This window comes from Oncorhynchus masou, chromosome 10, assembly GCF_036934945.1.
Source record: "Oncorhynchus masou masou isolate Uvic2021 chromosome 10, UVic_Omas_1.1, whole genome shotgun sequence".
Lineage (NCBI taxonomy): Eukaryota > Metazoa > Chordata > Actinopteri > Salmoniformes > Salmonidae > Oncorhynchus > Oncorhynchus masou.
Window position 1 is genome coordinate 44,007,879 of NC_088221.1, and position 18,455 is coordinate 44,026,333.

Below are 18,455 nucleotides of genomic sequence, written 5' to 3' on the forward strand. Positions count from 1 at the left end.
CTGGTCAAGATAAAGCATAGCAGTGTGAACAGACAACACAGAGTTACACATGGAGTAAACAATTAACAAGTCAATAACACAGTAGAAAAAAAGAGTCTATATACATTGTGTGCAAAAGGCATGAGGAGGTAGGCGAATAATTACAATATTGCAGATTAACACTGGAGTGATAAATTATCAGATGGTCATGTACAGGTAGAGATATTGGTGTGCAAAAGAGCAGAAAAGTAAATAAAATAAAGCAGTATGGGGATGAGGTAGGTAAAATTGGGTGGGCTATTTACCAATAGACTATGTACAGCTGCAGCGATCGGTTAGCTGCTCAGATAGCAGATGTTTGAAGTTGGTGAGGGAGATAAAAGTCTCCAACTTCAGCGATTTTTGCAATTCGTTCCAGTTACAGGCAGCAGAGGACTGGAACGAAAGGCGGCCGAATGAGGTGTTGGCTTTAGGGATGATCAGTGAGCTACACCTGCTGGAGCATGTGCTACGAGTGGGTGTTGCCATCGTGACCAGTGAACTGAGATAAGGCGGAGCTTTACCTAGCATGGACTTATAGATGACCTGGAGCCAGTGGGTCTGGCGACGAATATGTAGCGAGGGCCAGCCGACTAGAGCATACAGGTCGCAATGGTGGGTGGTATAAGGTGCTTTAGTGACAAAATGGATGGCACTGTGATAGACTGCATCCAGTTTGCTGAGTAGAGTGTTGAAAGCTATTTTGTAGATGACACCGCCGAAGTTGAGGATTGGTAGGATAGTCAGTTTTACTAGGGTAAGTTTGGCGGTGTGAGTGAAGGAGGCTTTGTTGCGGAATAGAAAGCCGACTCTAGATTTGATTTTCGATTGGAGATGTTTGATATGAGTCTATAAGGAGAGTTTACAGTCTAGCCAGATACCCAGGTACTTATAGATGTCCACATATTCAAGGTCGGAACCATCCAGGGTGGTGATGCTAGTCGGGCGTGCGGGTGCAGGCAGCGAACGGTTGAAAAGCATACATTTGGTTTTACTAGCGTTTAAGAGCAGTTGGAAGCCATTGTCGCAACCCCTATTACCAGCCTGTTCAACCTCTCTTTCATATCGTCTGAAATCCCCAAGGATTGGAAAGCTGCCGCAGTCATCCCCCTCTTCAAAGGGGGAGACACCCTGGACCCAAACTGTTACAGACCTATATCCATCCTGCCCTGCCTATCAAAGGTCTTCAAAAGCCAAGTCAACAAACAGGTCACTGACCATCTCGAATCCCACCGTACCTTCTCCGCTGTGCAATCTGTTTTCCGAGCCGGACACGGGTGCACCTCAGCCACGCTCAAGGTACTAAACCATATCATAACCGCCATCGATAAAAGACAGTACTGTGCAGCCGTCTTCATCGACCTTGCCAAGGCTTTCGACTCTGTCAATCACCATATTCTTATCGGCAGACTCAGTAGCCTCGGTTTTTCTGATGACTGCCTTGCCTGGTTCACCAACTACTTTGCAGACAGAGTTCAGTGTGTCAAATCGGAGGGCATGCTGTCCGGTCCTCTGGCAGTCTCTATGGGGGTGCCACAGGGTTCAATTCTCAGGCCGACTCTTTTCTCTGTATATATCAATGATGTTGCTCTTACTGCGGGTGATTCCCTGATCCACCTCTACGCAGACGACACCATTCTGTATACCTGGAGAGGCTTGGGCGAGTAGCTGCAGAGGGGCGGAGCTGTTGGCCGAGGTCGGAGTAGCCAGGCGGAAGGCATGGCCAGCCGTTGAAAAATGCTTGTTGAAGTTTTCGATAATCATGGATTTATCGGTGGTGACCGTGTTACCTAGTCTCAGTGCAGTGGGCAGCTGGGAGGAGGTGCTCTTGTTCTCCATGGACTTCACAGTGTCCTAGAACGTTTTGGAGTTGGAGCTACAGGATGCAAAGTTCTGCCTGAAGAAGCTGGTCTTAGCTTTCCTGACTGACTGTGTGTATTGGTTCCTGATTTCACTGAACAATTGCATATCGCGGGGACTATTCGATGCTATTGCAGTCCGCCACAGGATGTTTTTGTGCTGGTCGAGGGCAGTCAGGTCTGGAGTGAACCAAGGGCTATATCTGTTCTTAGTTCTCACAGAAGTGTTTTAGGGAGCGTTTGACAGTGATGAGGGGTGGTCGTTTGACTGCGGATCCGTAGCGGATACAGGCAATGAGGCAGTGATCACTGAGATCCTGGTTGAAGACAGTGGAGGTGTATTTGGAGGGCCAGTAGGTCAGGATGACGTCTATGAGGGTGCCCTTGTTTACAGATTTAGGGTTGTACCTGGTGGGTTCCTTGATGATTTGTGTGAGATTGAGGGCATCTAGCTTAGATTGTAGGACTGCTGGGGTGTTAAGCATATCCCAGTTCTGGTCACCTAACAGAACAAACTCTGACGCTAGATGGGTGGCGATCAATTCACAAATGGTGTCCAGGGCACAGCTGGGAGCTGAGGGGGGTCGGTAGCAGGCAGCAACAGTGAGAGACTTATTTCTGGAGAGAGTAATTTTTAAAATTAGTAGTTCGAACTGTTTGGGTATGGACCTGGAAAGTATGACATTACTTTGCTGACTATCTCTGCAGTAGACTGCAACTCCTCCCCCTTCGGCAGTTCTATCTTGATGGAAAATGTTATAGTTGGGTATGGAAATCTCAGAATTTTTGGTGGCCTTCCTTATCCAGGATTCAGACACGGCAAGGACATCAGGGTTAGCAGAGTGTGCTAAAGCAGTGAGTAAAACAAACTTAGGGAGGAGGCTTCTGATGTTGACATACATGAAACCAAGGCTTTTTAGATCACAGAAGTCAACAAATGAGGGTGCCTGGGGACATGCAGGGCCTGGGTTTACCTCCACATCACCCGCGGAACAGAGGAGGAGTAGTATGAGGGTGCGGCTAAAGGCTATCAAAACTGGTCGCCTAGAGCGTTGGGGACAAAGAATAAAAGGAGCAGATTTCTGGGCATGGTAGAATATATTCAGGGCATAATGCGCAGACAGGGGTATGGTGGGGTGCGGGTACAGCGGAGGTAAGCCCAGGCACTGGGTGATGATAACTAACCTGAACAACAGTATACAAGGAATATTGACATTTGAGAGAGACATGCAGCGAGGCATACAGTAATCGCAGGTGTTGATTGGGAGAGCTAGCTAAAACAGTAGGTTCAACCTCTCCTCTTGTTCCAGACATGGGCTTCATCCTTTCCTCTCGTTCCAGACATGGGCTTCAACCTCTCCTCTTGTTTCAGACATGGACTTCAACCTCTCCTCTTGTTTCAGACATGGGCTTCATCCGTTCCTCTTGTTCCAGACATGGGCTTCAACCTCTCCTCTTGTTCCAGACATGGACTTCAACCTCTCCTCTTGTTCCAGATATGGGCTTCATCCGTTCCTCTTGTTCCCCCATTTCAACCTCTCCTCTTGTTTCAGACATGGGCTTCATCTGTTTCTCTTCTTCCAGACATGGGCTTCATCTGCTCCTAGTGCACATATTTGGTTACTGCATCAATGTGTTTAATTTATTGTCTCCATTGTGGTATCAATATTGTGTCAAAGGCAGTTCTGAGAAGAGCCAGAGCTTAACTCTGTACACATCAATATGGGAGACATACCAGCATCCTTTCAAGTAAATCAAACAGAAAATATTTATTTACAGTATGTAAACGATGTATACAAAGATCTCATAAGATCACAGCGTCTGTGATTATTAGCTCGTATTTCTCCCATATCAGAGAATATACAGCATATACAAGTCTGCCTTTGTCATATTCGTATCTTCATGATGGACAATGTATTGTATTGTGATGAATGATGGAAAACATATTTTGTCAAAGTTTTCCATCCCAGATGCTATTCTGTGTTTTCTTCCTCATTGAACAGAGTAAATAATAGATTGTCTGTGATGTTTACCAATGTGGATGTGTAGAGGAGCATCCAGTGCAGTGGGATAACAAAGTGCTTGACGTAGGCCCCCTTGGAGAGCTTAGCTGTCTTAGCCTCCCCTGTAAGCCCAGCAACTATGGCTCTCAGGTGCTCTTTGTGCTTGACACATAGCTAAGTCATCTTTTTTGCAAGGGTGTCTGTCAGGACCCAGTTTCGAACCTGGGTCTCCGGAGTGAGAAACAGTCACTTAACCAACTGAGCCACGAATAGACAGCAGAACCCAGAAGATGAGGCAGACACAGCAGTACTTAAGACGGTGTATTTAATAAAGAAAAAATCCTAAAATACAAAAAATGGCAAATCCAAAAGGTGGTGGGTAAAACACAAAAAGACCTCAAAAGAAACTCACCAAAAATAAACAAAAACAAAAAAAAACAGAATACCACAAGAACGTCACCCGGAATCGACAAGAGCACACAGAACACTAGGGCAGGGTGCTAACATACAAACACAGAGCACAGAACTGAGGGAAACAAAGGGTTTAAATACAATCAGGGAAAACGAGACACAGGTGCAAATAATAATGGGGATCAAGGGAAAAACATAGGGACAAAAAGCACAATGGGGGCATCTACTGACCAAAACCCGGAACAACCCTGGCCAAATCCTGACAGGTGTCTAAAGTGTTTTACATGGATGATGGCCCATGTTGACTCCAATACTTCCCACAGTTGTGTCAAGTTGTGTGGAATTCCTTTGGGTGGTGGACCATTCTTAATACACACAGGAAACTGTTAAGTGTGAAAAACCCAGAAGTGTAGTTCTTGATACACTCAAACTGGTATGCCTGGCACCTACAACCATACCCCGTTCAACAAAGGCACTTAAATATTTCATCTTGCCCATTCACCCTCTGGATGGCACACATACACAATCCATCTCAATTCTCTCAAGGCTTAAACATCCTTCTTTAACATGTCTCCCCACTTCATCTACACTGATTGAAGTGGATTTAACAAGTGACATCAACAAGGGATCATAGCTTTCACCTCGATTCACCTGTTCAGTCTATGTCATGTGAACCAGAGTATCTGGAACCCTGAATGGAGGAGAAGACCTCCTATTGGACTACAGGACAACAGGTGTTCTTCATGTTTTGTATACTCAGTGTATAGTCTAAGAATGTTGTTATCTTGAATTCTCATATACTGAGAATATATCTTAGCAGTAGCAGCATAGCATAGAGCAGGGGCGTGTATCGGTGTACCCAGGGGCTTGTGTGTGTTCAGCTGATGTATGTGACATTAGGGACCTCGTCATGAGAGAGGAAGAGTAAAGAGTCCTAATGAACAGGGAGGGAGACCGTCGGTTCAGGGTGGATACAGAAATAGAATGAATGAAGTCACTGTGGGGTTGAGCTGTTTATGTAGACAGTGAATAACATGAAGCTCTGTCGTCCAATGGGAGGTCTTCGGCTCCCTTCAGGGTTCCAGATACTCTGGTTCACATCTGCACAGTAATTGGATGGATGCGCTGTCACCATTTTCTCCGATCTGGAATAACAATGGCTGTTCTGAGACAGGGTTTGGTTTCCATTGTGCTTTCAAATAGATCACTCATATGGGAGTACAATCTTCCTGACAAGTTGCAAGATGACTGCTGGGGCTTTTGAAAAGCATGCTGCAAAGCTTGAGGTCACTGTCCCTGCTAAATCACTTGTTATACATGTGTTTCCAAGGTTACACCATGCACTCATCAATTTAGGCCCAAACACACAAAAAAAAATTGGTCTTAGGTTTGCTGTATATGACTCATTTGAGAGAATGAGATGTCATTTATCATGGTGATTTATATGACCTCCAAAGGTCTCTTCATGTGTTTGAACTGTTAATATATTATATAGAAGAAAAAACAGTACTTCTTCCATTTCTACTCACTTTCTCTCACTGAATGGAGTTGAACAATGATTCTTGCAGTCATCAGATGCTGACTCTAGGTCTTACCCAGTTCAACACGTTTATTTGGGCTTGACAGTTGGGTTGAATCAATATAAGTCATTTTGAAAAGAGAGAGAAATGTTAGAGGGAGAAAATTATAGATCAGTGTGGCACACCCATCCTATTGATGTAAGAATTTAATGACAACTGCAGATAACACTGATAAATTGTTTTCATTTGATTATTACCTGCATTTTAAATAATCTTCTTTCTAGTGAGGCATTAGCGTATATACTGTTGATGAGAAGATAATGAACCACTATTGGCCATGAGGGGGATTTTTAATATCAATAAATTAGATAGCAAAAAGTATTATTTTGCAGTTTTATATTAGTCAGGGAAAAGCCTTCAAAAAGATACATTCATAAATAAACCCTGCTATTTAAATCCTAATAAAAGAGGGAAGAAATTCCAATACTATGAAAGCTGACACCTGCTGTGGAAAACAGAAACGGGAAAACAATTGTTAAATTGCACCATGCAGGGTACAATATATGTTTCCAGGGCATTCTAATTCAAACAGAATGCTAATGACTTCATGCAAATGAAACATTTAAATAGCTTTGGCCATGTTATTCATATTGTTTTGTCAAAGTGTTTTAATGAAGTAAACAACAGTGTACAACAGAAGCCACAGTACATCACAATGTGCAGGACAGAATCTGTGTGATTATCAATTCACTGTATGGGGTGTCCTTAAGGACTTTAAATTGCCAGGGACCTCATCATACAATATTATCACGATACTTATTTTATTGCGATTTGATGTTCCAAACATATTGCTCACTATGTGTCTTCTGCAGAGAGAGAAGAGAGAGTGTGAGAAAATGAGTTTTGGTCAATCAAGGAAATAAATGTGCTGAAAATATGTTGGCTCACTATTTAAAGTAAAATTCCATCCCAAAACAACAAAATGCAGCATCATTTGATTAAAAATGCATCATACTGGCTGTATTTCTGTATTTTCAAAGTTATATATCTTAAAAACTTGATAGCTGACATGCAAAACATTTTGGGACTATATCAATAAAGGATTAATGAAACTAATACCAAAAGAGGTTAAAAAAAATATAAAAATGATAGAGAACAAACTATAGGGTGAAAAATACTTGAGTTTTGGCGCAGGTACAGCTGACTAGCGCTAAGCAACGCTACCTACAGTAGAAAAATACATTATAATACTTGGAGTCAAATATCAATATAATATCATCAGAAAATATACTGCGTTATGTAACTGTATTGATTCTTCCCCCATCACTAGTGTCCTTAGTCTCTATGGAGTGACCATGTAACACAACACCTGTTGTTCAGAATGGAATGGATAGAGAACAATCAAGGACCTTTCTTATTCGTTGTTTTGTTACTTTTGACCCTTTGTTATTGCTTTCAATGTTTGCTTTGTGAATTCCTGAATGTTCAGTTAGGGCACACACACAGTGGAGTCGATGACGTCATTAACATGATGAGCAGGTTTAAATTAAACATACATTTTTAAAGGTACACTTTCTGTGGACATGAACTGAAAAATGTAATTATAAGGTAATTTGGGTTATTATCAACAGTAAAATACTCTGACACTTTTTTACTGCAGCATCCTGCAAATGATCGAATGCTACCTTAATTCCATCCCACAGAATACATTATCGTACCATATCTTTGGAGTTGCAAAACACTTTTGATCACTAGTGGGCTCATGATATTGTTGTTTCTGAGTCATTAACATATTTGGAGGCGTGCCTTGTAAGAGGCTATATTTGTTGCACCCATGAGAAGGCTGTACCAATTGAACTCCTATGTGGTTATAGTGCCCCACTAATTTAAAATGTATAGCGGATGGTTTGGAGTGGCAGCAAGTCTTAAACTTGAAATGGTTCAAGATTTTGCCATGTCCTTTTGGTCTGTTTTGCCCTATTGTCACTGCCAGTTTGGAAGCCTTTGTTAAGGCCTCTAGACGTGCAAGTGATATAATACACCAAATATGAAATAATATGCTGTAATGTGTAAACACTTTACCCAGCAGCCAATCTGCTTGCACCAAGCCCTTGTAATTACAGTAAAATACTGTGAAGTACAAACCCCTCTCCTCAATGCATTTCATTAATTCATTCTGATCACGGTAGCGTTTATTGTATTGTATTATTGTATTACGCAGTACTTGCTTTGATGTCGTATTAATATTACAGTAGGTGTACTGTAATTTTGCCCTTTACCATTCTCGTGTCTCTGACTGATTAAATTATGTGACAGGCATTTTATCAAATTGATGACCTAATGTTTGATTGATTACGTGATTGAATTAAACCATGCAACAATTAACTCGTTAATAACCTGGGGAACCACAGGGTGTGTTTATAGAGCTGCTGCACAACAATTCCATGTGAATCTGATGTGTGAACTATAATGTGTAGACTTTCCAAGATACAATTTATGTCGTCCTATCATCAGATATAATGTCCCAGACACCAACTGATCTGACATCATATTCTTTAAGTACCAATGGACACTTTCAACTGGTTGGATTACTGAAATATTGTACCTTTCCCAAAACTGTTAATGGTACCATACTCTCTCTATGTTAACAAAGGGCATTCCAAGAGTCCATTCTGTCTAGTGGAGGGAAAAGGGGAAAGGTATTGATGGGGGGAGTCATAAACCTCACCCAACAGGGTAAATGTAGTGACACAGCATGAACGCTGAGAAACGTGTTACATCTTATTAAACCTGTTCTCTCCCTCTTCTCTCCCTCTGCTCTCCCTCCTGTTTTCCTCCTCTGTTTGTCGGCAGAGGTTTGCGGGGAATGTGAATGCTGACGGTGTCGTCCACCACAAGTTGTCCCACTCTATCAGAAGCCGCTTCCTGCGCTTCGTCCCCCTGGACTGGAACCCCAGTGGCTGGGTGGGACTCAGAGTGGAGGTCTACGGCTGTGCCTACAGTGAGTGATCAGACCACCAGACCTTACATTCAGACCATATAGGCTGTGACTACATTAAAGTGACCCCAGCTCTTACAAAACACAAACACGTTCAGCTAATATCATCATATTCTGCCATCTGTGATTCCACCCCATGTGGTAATTTGGGGGGACTCCTGGACTGCAAGGAAACATGTTCTAACAAGAGTGAGGTCAGTCCTGTGCAGACTCTAACATTTATTACGGATGACATTGAGGCTTGTTTAAGCATGTCATCTATCATGGGGCTGATTGTATCCCCTTGTTGACAGTGGTTTCCATTAGAAAATAGCATTATGTCATTGTAACCATTGTGGAACCATCCTGTAACCATTGTGTAACCATCCTGTAATCATTGTGTAACCATCCTGTCACCATTGTGTTACCATCCCGTAATAATTGTGTAACCATCCCGTAATCATTGTGTAACCATCCTGGAATCATTGTGTAACCATCCTGGAATCATTGTGTAACCATCCTGGAATCATTGTGTAACCATCCTGGAATGATTGTGTAACCATCCTGGAATCATTGTGTAACCATCCTGGAATCATTGTGTAACCATCCCGGAATCATTGTGTAACCATCCCGTAATCATTGTGTAACCATTCTGTAATCATTGTGTAACCATCCTGGAATCATTGTGTAACCATCCTGGAATCATTCTGTAACCATCCTGGAATCATTGTGTAACCATCCTGGAATCATTGTGTAACCATCATGGAATCATTGTGTAACCATCCTGGGATCATTGTGTAACCATCCTGTGATCATTGTGTAACCATCATGGAATCATTGTGTAACCATCCTGGGATCATTGTGTAACCATCCTGGAATCATTGTGTAACCATCCTGTAATCATTGTGTAACCATCCTGTAATCATTGTGTAACCATCCTGTAATCATTGTGTAACCATTCTGGAATCATTGTGTAACCATCCTGGAATCATTGTGTAACCATCCTGTAATCATTGTGTAACCATCCTGTAATCATTGTGTAACCGTCCTGTAATCATTGTGTAACCATCCTGTAATCATTGTGTAACCATCCTGTAATCATTGTGTAACCGTCCTGGAATCATTGTGTAACCATCCTGTAATCATTGTGTAACCGTCCTGGAATCATTGTGTAACCATCCTGTAATCATTGTGTAACCATCCTGTAACCATCGTGTAACCATCCTGTAACCATCCTGTTTTGCACACTATTTAAAGAGATACTGTATAGTGTCTGCAAGGTGAAGAGACACTTTTCCTTCAAACAAGATCAAAGCAAATGCTGAGCGAAACACAATCGTACCAGCTAATAGAGGTAGACAGCGACAGCCAGGCAGGCGTGCCAGTTAAGAGCCGGCTCCTTCCTGGGTAATGCTAAATAAATAAAGGGGATTCACTGGGGCGCCTTTCACACACATTCTGAAGTAGCACTAACTGGATCAGCCAGTGAAATACTGCACTATGACCGTTATAATTATTCCCGAGCGAGCACAATAATGCCGAATGGTACCACAGCATGATCCCTGTATTCATGTTGGATGAATGTGTGCTCTGCTAATACATGCAGCTTCACCAGCACCTCATTTCACTTAAACTGTAAAAAATGTAACTCCAGGGTGCTCTAATAGCAAGCAAATGAAGAGCCATACGTTACCATTGAACATGTCATAGATGGCAAACTTGCACTTATGGGCCGTTCCACCATTTAAGTACTGTAAAAATATATACATCTATACACTAGCGGTCAAAGGTTTGGACACACCTACTCTTTCAAGGGTTTTTCTTTATTTTACTATTTTCTACATTGTAGAATAATAGTGAAGACATCAAAACTATGAAATAACACATATGGAATCATGTAGTAATCAAAAAAGGGTTCAACAAATCTAAATATATTTTATATTTGAGATTCTTCAAATAGCCACTGTCTGCCTTGATGACAGCTTTGCACACTCTTGGAATTCTTCCACCCAGCTTCATGAGGTAGTCACCTGGAATGCTGCCTTAATTTTGCAAACTGCCTTAATTTTGCTGGACCCCAGGAAGAGTAGATGCTGCAGCGAATCGGGATCCATAACAAATACAAATACAAAATGTTTTACAATTTGCAAGTGATTTTTTTGTAGTTTTTTTTATTACCTTTAAATCAATAATAATCGACTGCAATGACTTTGTCAAAGCAACAAAATACAAGAACTTTACAATGATGGTGAAAATGTTAATAAATGTTGGGATCTTCCTCAAAGTCACAGAGGAACATGTAAAAATTAAGAATTTCCACATTTAGCAAGTCTTTATTCGTATAAAACATCTGGAGAAAAACAAATCTGTAGACTCAAGTCCATGTCTATCCCATGTTTATCTCATTTTGGTTTTCGTTCACCTGCACGCTCACACTTCTGATTGATAAAGGGTCCACAAATCGGAATTGTTTTCACTAATAATCACTTGAACTGTTGTCACTACTGTTCTGAGCATTCCCCATCATTGACAGTGCCCTGTTGTAATTGATAGCATGGTTATGTACAGTTGAAGTCGGAAGTTGACATACACCTTAGCCAAATACATTTAAACTCAGTTTTTCACAATTCCTGACATATAATCCTAGTAAAAATGCACTGACTTAGGTCAGTTAGGATCACCACTTTATTTTAAGAATGTGAAATGTCAGAATAATGGAAGAGAGAATGATCTATTTCAGCTTTTATTTCTTTCATCACATTCCCAGTGGGTCTGTAGCGGTTTTCTTGAGTTGAAGGAGAGGAGGACCAAAATGCAGCGTGGTTACTATTCATGTTTTTTAATAAGACAACTAAACATGAACATAATACTAAACAACAAACGTGGAAAACTGAAGCAACCTATTCTGGTGCAAACTAACACAGAGACAGGAACAATCACCCACAAAACCCAACACCAAACAGGCTACCTAACTATGGTTCCCAATCAGAGACAATGACTAACACCTGCCTCTGATTGAGAACCATATCAGGCCAAACATAGAAATAGACAAACTAGACATGTAACATAGGATGCCCACTCAGATCACACCCTGGCCAAACAAAACATAGAAACATACAAAGCAAACTATGGTCAGGGTGTGACAGGGTCAGAAGTTTACATACACTCAAACAGTATTTGGTAGCTTTGCCTTTAAATTGTTAAACTTGGGTCAAATGTTTCGGGTAGCCTTCCACAAGCTTCCCACAATAAGTTGTGTGAATTTTGGCCCATTCCACCTGACAGAGCTGGTGTAACTGAGTCAGGTTTGTAGGCCTCCTTGCTCGCACATGCTTTTTCAATTCTGCCCACGAATTTTCTGTTGGATTGAGGTCAAGGCTTTGTGATGGCCACTCCAATACCTTGACTTTGTTGTCCTGAAGCCATTTTGCCACAATTTTGGAAGTATGCTTGTCAATGTGGAAGACCCATTTGCGACCGAGCTTTAACTTCCTGACTGATGTCTTGAGATGTTGCCTCAATATATCCACACAATTTCCCTTCCTCATGATGCCATTTATTTTGTAAAGTGCACCAGTCCCTCCTGCAGCAAAGCACCCCCACAACATGATGCTGCCACTCCCATTGCTTCACGGTTGGGATGGTGCTCTTCGGCTTGCAAGCCTCCTCCTTTTTCCCTCAAACATAAAGATGGTCATTATGGCCAAGCAGTTATATTTTTGTTTAATCAGAACAGAGGACATTTCTCCAAAAAGTACGATCTTTGTCCCCATGTGCAGTTGCAAACCGTTGTCTGGCTTTTTTATGGTGGTTTTGGAGCAGTGGCTTCTTCCTTGCTGAGTGGCCTTTCAGGTTATGTCGATATAGGGCTCGTTTTACTGTGGATAGAGATACTTTTGTACCTGTTTCCTCCAGCATCTTCACAAGGTCCTTTGCTGTTATTCTGGGATATATTTGCACTTTTCGCACCAAAGTACGTTCATCTCTAGGAAACAGAATGTGTCTCCTTCCTGAGCGGTATGACAGCTGCATGGTCCCATGGTGTTTATACTTGTGTACTATTGTTTGTACAGATGAACATGGTACGTTCAGGAGTTTGGAAATTGTTCCCAAGGATGAACTAGTCTTGTGGAGGTCTCCAATTTTTTTATGAGGTCTTTGCTGATTTCTTTAGATTTTCCCATGATGTCAAGCAAAGAGGCACTGAGTTTGAATGTAGGCCTTGAAATACATCCACATGTACACCTCCAATTGACTCAAAAATGTCAATTAGCCTATCAGAAGATTCTAAATCCATCATCCCCATCATCTAATTAACGTCACTTTGAATGGCCCAAAACATTTAAACAAAAGGCATAACACTTCACACGCATTCTCTACTTTATGTCTGTTACATGATACACTGTTTGATAGGAGCACACCTCTGTGTTGCTCCTCTTTGAACTATCCGCCATCCGACTGTCCGCCATTCCGCGAACTGGATAACACTGTAATGATACATCCATAGCACTTACAGTAAGTACAATGAATCATAGCAAAATTCAAAGTTCTTTATCAACTCATGAAACAATCCAACCATGACAATTTAATTCACACAATAACATTCATTGCGTCGTTTCAAGTTTCATCAGTCTTCACACCTCTCCTGGATTCAGTGACCCTAGGACTTCTGTGGGAGTGTCTCTTCATCGAGATTACCACAGATAATGTGTGTTTGACCCCTATGATAGCCCATGGACGGTCTGCCATTCAAACAATGCCATAAATCATGATTGAATCATCACGTTGGGCCTCTGTGCCAGCAAGCAATTAGAGGCATCTTCATCATCGTTGACATTTGTTCACTCTCTATTTTCCACTACATTCATGTCATTATCAATAAAACTATTTTCTGAATTTAGTTGCGAGTAGAATTATGTTACAATGCAAATGTTACGTGTAAAATAGTTTTTATATGTCATTTTGCACCTAAACCTCCCTTGCACTGCACTGCTTTGTAATACCTTTTGCATAGCTGGCCCTCATCATCCAAGTATGGGTCACTGCAGCCCAATATAGATGGCAGAGTATGGGTCACTGCAGCCCAATATAGATGGTGGAGTATGGGTCACTGCAGCCCAATATAGATGGCAGAGTATGGGTCACTGCAGCCCAATATAGATGGTGGAGTATGGGTCACTGCAGCCCAATATAGATGGCGGAGTATGGGTCACTGCAGCCCAATATAGATGGTGGAGTATGGGTCACTGCAGCCCAATATAGATGGCAGAGTATGGGTCACTGCAGCCCAATATAGATGGTGGAGTATGGGTCACTGCAGCCCAATATAGATGGCAGAGTATGGGTCACTGCAGCCCAATATAGATGGTGGAGTATGGGTCACTGCAGCCCAATATAGATGGCAGAGTATGGGTCACTGCAGCCCAATATAGATGGTGGAGTATGGGTCACTGCAGCCCAATATAGATGGCGGAGTATGGGTCACTGCAGCCCAATATAGATGGTGGAGTATGGGTCACTGCAGCCCAATATAGATGGCAGAGTACGGGTCACTGCAGCCCAATATAGATGGCGGAGTATGGGTCACTGCAGCCCAATATAGATGGCAGAGTACGGGTCACTGCAGCCCAATATAGATGGCAGAGTATGGGTCACTGCAGCCCAATATAGATAGCGGAGTATGGGTCACTGCAGCCCAATATAGATGGCAGAGTATGGGCGAGTAGGTGTGTCGAAAGGAGTGGATGTATGAAAAGCGAATCAGCTAATTGGGGAGATTTGTTGCCTCTCAAGACGGTTTGCATGGCTGATTGGGTTGCACGACGAGTCGATAGGTCAGTGTTGTATCGACGTGCCTGCCAACCTGAGGGTTCTTCCTATTTGTGTATCACCGCCGTGTCGCCTGCGGTAGATAACGTGGCCATGTTTTTATCTCACATATTTTTATATCAAGTAGGATAGCACCCAACACAATAAATAACTAATAGTGATAACTATCTAAATGTCACATACATACATACATACATACATACATACATACATACATACATACATACATACATACATACATACATACATACATACATACATACATACATACATACATACATACATACATACATACATACAGTGCCTTGCAAAAGTATTCACCCCCTTGGCGTTTTTTCTATTTTGTTGCATTACAACCTGTAATTTAAATAGATTTTTATTTGGATGAGATGTAATGGACATACACAAAATAGTCAACATTGGTGAAGTGAAATGATTAAAAAATTACTTTAAAAAATAAATTAAAAATTAAAACTGAAATGTGGTGCGTGCATATGTATTCATCACCTTTGCTATGAAGGCCCTCAATAAGATCTGGTGCAACCAATTACCTTCAGAAGTCAACAAGACCTTTGTGGAGTGGTTGAAAGACAACTATTAATGACTCCAACCTAAGTGTATGTAAACTTCCGACTTCATCTGTATAATCATCTCATACCAGCTAATTTATTAACTTTTCATATTTGGGTATATACATATGGGTAAAAACCTTGGAGTTTAAATTAATCCTAATCTTCTTTATCCCACGGTGACTTCCACTGAAACACAATACTGTCTCATTACATTGAGTAAACCATTTGAAAAACCTAGGGGAATTCTAGCAAGTTGTTTGTGTGTTCATGAATGTGTTAGACATTCTTTAAATGATAGTTCCAAAAGCTATTTGCATAAGTCATGTATATGATACAATGTAAAGCAAACCTTTTTTGAACAGCTTGCCCAAACATGTCTTCTACTCATAGCTTCCCTTGTTTCTCTAGGCACATCACCCTTCTTCTGTTCTGCTTGGAATAGCAGGTGCATGTTAGAGATTGCATTATTTACTCAGACAGCTTTACTTACACAAACTGAATCCCATCAGAAACCATAATGTATCCAGGCTTTAAAGAACAGGAATTCAACGTTTCCCCTGCTGCTGTAACTTACTACATTATGTCTTCAGTTCAGGCCCATCCACATGAACTGAGCACTGAGCAGAGACACAGTGTTAGAGAATCTATTAGACAGAGCCAGAGAATTGTGATAAAAAAATGTCAAAAAAATTGCAAGTTTGACATCTACTTCCAATCAAAAGTTGTGGTGAAAATATAATACTGTTGAAAGAAATGGGACTTGCCACTTGAATTCTCCTCAAAATTAGTGGCAACAGAAAACTCACAGCTCAGATGTGACAGAGAGAGCTATCGTTGGGGCAATTTTCGAAAACACGATGATTCTTTGATCTTCTCTCAATCCACTAGAATCGTATGTGGCAGACTTTGATGGCAGAAGCTCGCTGCTCTACCGGTTTAACCAGAAGTCCATGAGCACGGTGAAGGATGTGATCTCGCTGAGCTTCAAGAGCCACCAGGCTGAGGGGGTGCTGCTCCATGGAGAGGGTCAGAGGGGCGACTACATCACACTGGAACTGCACCGGGGCAGGCTGGCCCTCTACCTAAACCTTGGTAAGTTAGAAGTAATCCTTCTCACCCCCCCCTTAAATGATTTAGATGCACTATTGTAAAGTGGCTGTTCCACTGGATGTCAGAAGGTGAATTCACCAATTTGTAAGTCGCTCTGGATAAGAGCGTCTGCTAAATGACTTAAATGTAAAATGTTAAATGTTAGTCACACGGGGGCAGGCTGGCCCTCTACCTAAACCTTGGTAAGTGAGTCACACGGGGGCAGGCTGGCCCTCTACCTCAACCTTGGTAAGTTAGTCACACGGGGGCAGGCTGGCCCTCTACCTAAACCTTGGTAAGTTAGTCACACGGGGGCAGGCTGGCCCTCTACCTCAACCTTGGTAAGTTAGTCACACGGGGGCAGGCTGGCCCTCTACCTCAACCTTGGTAAGTTAGTCACACAGGGGCAGGCTGGCCCTCTACCTAAACCTTGGTAAGTTAGTCACACGGGGGCAGGCTGGCCCTCTACCTAAACCTTGGTGAGTTAGTCACACGGAGGCAGGCTGGCCCTCTACCTAAACCTTGGTGAGTTAGTCACACGGGGGCAGGCTGGCCCTCTACCTAAACCTTGGTGAGTTAGTCACACGGGGGCAGGCTGGCCCTCTACCTAAACCTTGGTGAGTTAGTCACACGGGGGCAGGCTGGCCCTCTACCTAAACCTGGCCCTGGTAAGTTAGTCACACAGGCTGGCCCTCTACCTAAACCTTGGTGAGTTAGTCACACGCTGGCCCTCTACCTAAACCTTGGTGAGTTAGTCACACGGGGGCAGGCTGGCCCTCTACCTAAACCTTGGTAAGTTAGTCACACAGGGGCAGGCTGGCCCTCTACCTAAACCTTGGTGAGTTAGTCACACGGGGGCAGGCTGGCCCTCTACCTCAACCTTGGTGAGTTAGTCACACGGGGGCAGGCTGGCCCTCTACCTAAACCTTGGTGAGTTAGTCACACGGGGGCAGGCTGGCCCTCTACCTAAACCTTGGTAAGTTAGTCACACGGGGGCAGGTTGGCAATTTACCTCAACCTAGGTGGGTTAATCACACCTGGGCAGGTTGGCCCTCTACCTCAACTTGGCTCACATAACTCAGGGTTTAGAGGTTAGAGGTCATTGGTAATAGGACACAAGGGACTCGGACTGCAGCTACAATAGTATTTTGAACCATTTAAAAGCAGACTGGGGAGCAGTCTGGGAGGGTAACTAGATGTTTGTGTTCTGATATCCTTCCAGTTACCACTGCTGCTGAGCTCCATTTACAAGATAGACTCAGACTGTTAAGGATCCACATTGTGAGCAGCTGAGCTGGGAAGGAGGATTCTTAAATGACTGTCTTGTCTGCACTTCCTATGAGAGAACCTCTTCTTTCAATACAAATCAAATGGTCCCTATGGCAACTGTATAATGATCAATGTTAACAACCATAAAGATCCACATCGTGAACAGCTGAGTCTGGGGAAGACTGTTCTAGTACTCCGTTTTGGGAATGTCTTGTGAACACATTCTTTCAGACCTCTTCTTTCCTCAATAAACTGGACTGTTTTATGATCTATATCAAAGTAACCATATTATCTTGCTCTCTGTCTGTTCTCTGTCTTCAGATGACACAAGGCTGCGGTTCAGCAGTGGGCGTGTTGCGGTCACTCTCAGCAGTCTTCTGGACGACCAGCACTGGCACTCTGTCCTCATCGAGCGCTTCAACAAGCAGGTCAACCTCACCGTGGACACCCACACACAGCACTTCAGGACCAAGGGGGAAGGAGACTCCCTGGAGGTGGACTATGAGGTGTGTCTATCCAAACATCCAGAATATTCCTTTACAGTAGGTCTGAAAAGATTACACCACCAGCACCCAGTCAGAAAAACACTTTAAACTTATGCCATGGTAAGATTAAGAATAATACTTGGGTTTCTGTTTTAACAAACCTAACGCAATGGTAAATCTAATCGCTTGGCAGTAGCACTGTAGCTTCGGAAGTGTGTACGATTTTCGTCTTTCTTTCTGGGGTTGACGTGAAAGTGCTGGGTTTTGATGAATAAGCAAGTTGTGCGTGTGTCGAGACTTTTTTATTTATGATCTTTTATGTATTGTCTTGGAGTCAACTCCAATTCCAATGTTAATCGATTATAGTTTGTTAAATGGTTTACAGAAACGAAATAACAAAATGTAGACCTATGCCATCTTTGC

General features: G+C 42.5%; 1 protein-coding gene across 1 annotated transcript in view; it reads left to right on the plus strand.

Moving 5' to 3' along the window:
• The window catches only part of LOC135547660 (contactin-associated protein-like 5), a 131,768-nt gene that overhangs the window by 69,898 nt on the left and 43,415 nt on the right, over positions 1-18,455 (plus strand). The window contains exons 4-6 of the mRNA XM_064976848.1: positions 8,665-8,812; positions 16,078-16,281; positions 17,869-18,053. Coding sequence (XP_064832920.1) covers positions 8,665-8,812; positions 16,078-16,281; positions 17,869-18,053 — 537 coding nt within the window. The remainder of the gene's footprint in view (positions 1-8,664; positions 8,813-16,077; positions 16,282-17,868; positions 18,054-18,455) is intronic.